Below are 6515 nucleotides of genomic sequence, written 5' to 3' on the forward strand. Positions count from 1 at the left end.
ACTGGAACTGCATTTGGCCACTCTTGTCACTCCTATCATTATTTGCAGTGTTGACCTACTTTTCCCTGCACTATTACTCTGTTTCGCAATGCAGCTAAGATATGGACCATGAGAACTCGGGGGTAAACCATCCAAGCAACAAGTATCTCTCTGGAGCATCTTTAATTTATACTCCCATGTCATGTCTCATGAGCATGAAGTTGTGTCTGCCTAATGGTTTTCCATTCAACAGATGTGTTGATGCCCAAGAGGGACATTTAGTCAGACAACAAGGCACCTAAATACTTAGCTGGAGCAATAACAATCATATACAGGGTGGAGACAGATACAGCGTTTTAATAATGACAAGATATCTGTAGTAGTGCATGGGTAACTCCTCAATGGCGTACTATCTAACAGTAACATCTGTACATCAGAAAATGTGATGAAGATATTGACTATATTATAGTTCAACACGCTATATTATATAATATGTTTTTGTAAAATGTGGTTCGTAGTTTAATTGCGCAGCTGAAGACAGCTAAAGGCAGACTAAAAGATGCAGTAACATTGAGGTAATAGTCCTGGAGACCAGTGAGACTACTTCACCGCTAGAGGGCAGCAGCGAGCTGAGACTATCCCGTCTCCAATTTGCATCGAGACAAACGATGCCTTTAAAGAAAAACGGAAACTTAGAAGTCATAGCGGTATGACAGCAAAATACAAGTGTTTCAAAAAGGCAAACAGATGGAGAATACATGTTATAAACATATTTGTATTAAATGGTGTGTATGAGTCTTTTTAACAACTGTCATTGTTAAATGCTTACAGGAGAACATATATATCTATTTAGCAAGTAAACTAGTTCAATTACAAATTAGTATACTGATAGAATATGTATATAGCCAGTGCAGCAACGAGTAGCCCAAACATTCGTGTTTACTGGTACAATAAAGCAGCAGTCCGACCGCTCCTAAAACACGAAAGGCTAATTTCGGAGACGGCAAAGTGGTCCGTGAAGGCAACACGAGTTATCACCATTATCACAGGAGCGCGTCTCATCCCCTTCAAGGTGTCTCTTTGGGCGGCCAACTCCCAGTCTCACCTGGCGCTTTTATTTTAACCATCTCGAAACACATTTATCTGTCTTAACGTTTCGGGACTTGTGTTGCCATGAAGGGAATCCGGGTTTTCGTGGTGCTTTCCTTGTCGCTGCTGTGCACCGCCGAGGCGGCCAGGAGCAAGACTAGCAACCAGAACAGCTTCCGACGGGCAGCTAACGGCGTGTACCAGACTCTGAGCGGTGTTTTCGGAGAGGACAACATGAGGGGGATCTACAAGGTGAGCAAAGGAACACGTATCCACCAGACGACAGCTCAGGCCGTCTCGGCGGCTCGGAGACGCCCGCTCGTCTGACTGGCGGGCAGGAAACCAGCCCGCCCGGGCCTGGCCGACAATTTCACGGATGCCATTTTGAAAAATTAGCCATTTATCTCGTCGTTTTTATCCAATATAAACTAGATGTCAATGATACAGCGTCGCCGCGTGCAATTTAAAAACATGTTTTTTTTCCGCCGCGACTCTTAAATTCCAGACTAGTTGGGGAACCGATATTTTCATCCATTGTTCAGAGTCCACCAGCAAGTGCATCAAATGTCACCTCACAGATGGCACGAGGAAGCCCCGTCGCTACAGGCCGTGTGTTTCGTTATTTCGACTTCCTCTTTACATGTTAGAAAGCTGCTCTTGCTGGGGAATTTGCCCTGTATTCTCTCATCGGTTCAGATGCACTTCCTGCATCTCTAATCCGTATTGTGTTTCCTGTGTGGGGCCGCCAAAGCAAACCGACGAGGCTGCACACGTGACTGATAACTGTCCAGCTCCATCGACCACATGCATGCATTATGAGAACTATAATGAACGCCTCGTCTCAGTTCGCCGACTAAAGTTTCAAACGATACATCAAACTCGTCTACGACGACACTGCTGTTGATCATATTCTCTGGTTTGTCTGTGTTTGAACTGATGACTAAGAAGTGACTAAATACTCTTTGTGCCAGATACAGGTGTAACCTAATCTATGATGAGTTGTTAAAAAAAGGCAATTTTTAAAATATATTTTTAGCCAAATATGCCATAACTAGTCAGAGATTTAAATAACCTGTCTTCTATCCACACGATTGAACACTAATCGTAATGTCACGTTTTATCAGTCCATTCCATCTTTTATTTGATTTTTATATGATTTTTAAAAAGCAGCTGGAGTGGATTGGATACGCGTCTGTACATCATGGTTATTGTGCAACTCTTACTGCTAAAGTTCTCTTCATACTTTGGTTGACTACAAATTCAATCAACCGAGCGGTCTCACCCGTCTCTGCATTTCTGTTGGTTCTGCAGTTTTTCTCTAAAACCACGGAGCGGTTTGTTCATGGAGTGGACTCGTTTCTTGACGCCATCTGGAAGATCTGGTCCGATTTGCTGGATGTGATGGGCATCGAATGTAAGTTTTGAATGTATTGTGTATTTCCGATGCAGAAAGCTGGGCACAAGGAGAGGGACTTATTGTGAGACTGCCTCCTCTTCTTTCTCCTCTCTGTAGCCTCAAACCTCAGCCACTACTTCAGCCCCACATCTCTCACCAACTCTCCGGCGCGCGCCCTGCTCCTGGTTGCCGTGGTCCTGGTGGCCTACTGGTTCCTCTCCATGTTCCTGGGGGGGTTCTTTTACCTGCTGCACGCTGTGTTCGGGCGCTTCTTCTGGCTGGCGCGTGTCGCGCTCTTCGCCCTGTCCTGCCTCTACATCCTGCAGAAGTTTGAGGGTGACCCTGAGCGCGCGGTGCTGCCCCTCTGCTTCATCATGGCGGTGTACTTCATGACGGGGCCCGTCGGAGCGTACTGGCGTCGGGGGGGCGGGGCCGGCTCACTGGAAGAGAAAATCGACCACCTGGACACTCAGATCAGGCTGCTGAACATCCGGCTGAGCCGCGTCATGGACGGCTTGGAGCGCTCCAGGGACCAGTAGGTAGCGGCGAGGGGGAGGGGGAGGGAGGGGTTCTAGTCCAACTAGCTGCAGTTGGTGCTTCCTGTACACGTCTGCAGCAACACAACTACTGGGTATTTACAGCTCTATTGTCAGACGGGGGACACAACTAGTTTTTTGAAAACAGTATTTTAACTGTTTCAGTTGATTTTAGTTAAAGAATAGCTATAAAAAAAATCCTCCGAGGTGTGGCCGTTGACTTGGAGCTGACACAAATCAACCAAACGAAATGTGTTTTTCTTCCGTTGCATTCGTCTCAAATCTGTGATGGAAAGGTTTTTGCGACGTTTGTGAGGAAGTTATCGGAGATGTCCATGGTTTTCTAGATGATGGCCTAGTTCTACACCTCAAATAATTTTTCGGAAAAAAACCTCCCAATTTGGGGTTTGAAGTTTTGTTGTTTGGATAAGCATTGTCAATGCTTTTACTAAATGAATAGTCATATTGTTTTTCTATTCTTGTTAATAACATGAGTTGCAGTTCTTACAAAGATCCACAAACAAACATTTGTTCCCTTTTTTTAAACGATTGAAATAGATAAGAGGGGGGTGGGGGGGGGGGGGGTATGATGCACGGGGCCGGTAAAAATATTGTATACCAATTGTGTAAAAATCCTCAAGATGTTAGATAGTAGTTCCTAGCGAGTTTTATTTATTCCAGTTTCCATCCAAGAAGTTAATCATGTAGATCCAGTTTGTCCCATCGTGGCAACAGTTTGACATCAGGACCTCTTTTCATCCTGTGGGTTTGTGCGTCCGGGGGCATCAGGGGGACCTACTGGAATGTGTGCGTGCAAATGTGTTATTTTGTGCGCGCGTATGTTTTCAAGTTTTGTGAAACGAAAAGCACTGTATTAAGAAGTCCACATCCTACGAAGAGGAAATGCAGACGGGCAGCAATATCTCAGGTACTCCACTAACACGCATAGAGAATTGGAAAAGAGACATCAAGAATCTTACAATCATGTCTTGATCTCCTCGAGTCACTTAAAGGTTTTTCAGATTTGGTTTGAAGTCTGTCTCTAACTTACAATACATGTCGTTAGATTGGTGCAGTTTGTGTTCTTGTATCGTGTTGAAACTGCATAGTAATGTATGAAAACAAATACGTTGGTCGTTTTGAGTCGCACTGGCTTGGAGTATATCTTAATCGATATTGATGAGGACTTGAGTGTAAACGGGATCAATATCAACTTGATGACAGATTGAATTTGGTCTCGTGCCTTTGAATCTGTGGCAAAAACACGAGCTCATCCTGTACAACCCCATCGGACCCGGCATTGGACATTTGAAGCTGCACATCATTTTTGTAATTGTTTTATGTTGGTATGTGGAAAGTGATACTTACCAGTAACTTAATGCGATATTTATGTTTTCTACAGTCTATCATTAAATTGAAACTGCTTTAAGCACTGGCTTAGCGTGCATCACTTTAGCCAACCGGAGTTGGTTAGTTTGAGAGGGCTTCTTATATCTGTCCTTATTATTTTGGACCATTCTTTTTCTTTTTGTGCCGCATAAAATAAAATGTCTCTTTGCCATGCTTCTCTAGGTTCAACACCTCTTTTTTACTCTATTCTTATTCCCCTTGGCACAGCTTGTTGTAATTTAAATGTATAGAATCTGGACACTCTAAACATTGACGTTTTTATACAAATGACCCTAATGCTGTGCAAATTCGGGAGGGGGGATTTAACTGTTAGTTTCACGGGAGATTGACAACAGAAGTCGGTAATGTTGCAGAACGGTTGAAATGATCAGAGGGCACTTGTAGTTCGTGACATCACTGAGGCCAAAGAACCCGCCAGTATTTATCATACCTGCAAACTTGTCACCTTTCGATGAAATTCGCCGTTTTGAAATCAAAATAGGTCATCCACGTGAATAGTGTAGATCCGAAGAGTTTTTGTTTTGGGGGCGGGGGGGAATTGGACGGCCGGCGTTTATGAGATTGGAGTGAGACGAGGAGAACATGCGATGTGGTGATCTTCGCAATAAAACATCTTTGATGGGACACGTCGAAGAAACAGGCTCCTGGAACAGACTCATGGAACAGGATCAGACCCAGGAACAGAATCATGGAACAGAATTATGGAACAGGCTCAAAGATCAGCAGAGCACATAAGTAAAAAAAAAAAAAAATGAATGACTTTAACCATATTATATATAATGTAAAGTTGTTATTACTATTATTAGGGCCCGATCACTGAATTAATCAGAGCACCTTTTTTTCTTAAAATGTTTGTTATTTAGATTTGCGGTCCGAACAATCAAAAGACCGTCGTTATAAAAGCTTTGAGGTGTCATCAAACAACGTGGATGTGGTGTGGAGAGAAAAAGAAAAAAAGCCACCTGCAACCCCCCCCCCCCCCCCGTTGTCACCTTTTTCACCTATTTGTATGTGCGAGATGCTTTTATGCCTCGCTCCGTTGCGGCGTCTCCACTTGGTAAGGATGCAGTGTTGGTATTCTTCTTGGAGAATGAAGCTGTTGCGTACTCTAAATACCAGACACACACACACACACATGGACGACGTGTGTCAGCACATGCAGATAGTTACCATGACGTCAAGTTTTTGTAGCACGGCTGGATTCAGATTTGTGTTGAACCCATTCTCTCGTAATTCATCCTTATCTTTGAATTAATCACTTAAACAGAAGTAGTTTACTATTTGAACACAGCTTGTCTTCATGTGTATCAATTGATTGAACATGTCTCCCCAAACACCCAGTTCATCCCTGCAGTGACGCCCCTCCCCCATATGGCCAAAGTAATCTGAACTTTCCTGCATGCCGTTTTTATGTTATATTATGTACATGTTGTTTATTGCCTTGGCGGAGAACCCCTTGGTGATGTGAGTTATTCAGACGTTAATTATATCAGTCAATTGTTATATAATGAGTTATTTTCTGTATTCCGGTCAACATTTGCACTGATGACTACTGTATAGACCAAATTCTCACACATGGTCTGTTTCACGTTATTTATAAGACTAAACTGAACACGCGTTCCCAGAATTAATCCATGACATGTTGGGGAATGTTAAAATACAAATAATTTAAAGTAGACTTGAAGGTGGCGCTTGGAGTCTGAAGCCAATGGGCTGTCTATATTTTACTAGTGACAGAATATGGGATTTATGAAATTGTTAATTGAATAGTAATCTTCATATATGTTATTTTAAAGACTTTCCAATGGATCACGCATTAACGGGGGCTTTTCGAATTTTCAAAGATTCAGTATTTTGAGGCTTGCCGATCAGGTGTTGTATTTCAGACACGGAAAAAGGACGAGGAGTGAAGCTGTCCTAAACTTGCACACAAGCGCTCCCACACTGTTTTTATTCATCATTTCTAGCACAACAAAAATGCCCGTTTGTGAGAGGACAACCAGCTTGAAAACAAACCGTATACTTAAAGTCGCCACGAGCTCGGCATGTATGTACCAATTGTCATTACCACGACGAAAGGAGACACAAAGTAGATTTACTCATCA

The 6515-nt window shown here is 43.1% G+C and overlaps 1 protein-coding gene across 1 annotated transcript; it reads left to right on the top strand.

Annotated features, from left to right (window-relative positions):
* The first annotated feature begins 918 nt into the window (after positions 1 to 918).
* On the top strand, positions 919 to 4566 carry bri3bp (bri3 binding protein). The gene is made up of 3 exons (XM_056418039.1): positions 919 to 1320; positions 2380 to 2482; positions 2582 to 4566. The coding sequence occupies exons 1-3, from the start codon at positions 1153 to 1155 to the stop codon at positions 3001 to 3003; spliced, it is 693 nt and encodes a 230-aa protein (XP_056274014.1). The 5' UTR covers positions 919 to 1152; the 3' UTR covers positions 3004 to 4566.
* Positions 4567 to 6515: the final 1949 nt, after the last annotated feature.

The sequence above is a fragment of the Pseudoliparis swirei genome, chromosome 7 (genome assembly GCF_029220125.1).
Source record: "Pseudoliparis swirei isolate HS2019 ecotype Mariana Trench chromosome 7, NWPU_hadal_v1, whole genome shotgun sequence".
NCBI lineage: Eukaryota > Metazoa > Chordata > Actinopteri > Perciformes > Liparidae > Pseudoliparis > Pseudoliparis swirei.

Excerpts from the sequence above, each read along its gene's own strand:
- bri3bp (XM_056418039.1), top strand. The coding sequence starts at position 1,153 with ATGAAGGGAATCCGGGTTTTCGTGGTGCTTTCCTTGTCGCTGCTGTGC. Across the intron at positions 1,321-2,379 it reads ACATGAGGGGGATCTACAAG|TTTTTCTCTAAAACCACGGA; the intron begins GTGAGCAAAGGA and ends TTGGTTCTGCAG. Across the intron at positions 2,483-2,581 it reads GGATGTGATGGGCATCGAAT|CCTCAAACCTCAGCCACTAC; the intron begins GTAAGTTTTGAA and ends TCCTCTCTGTAG.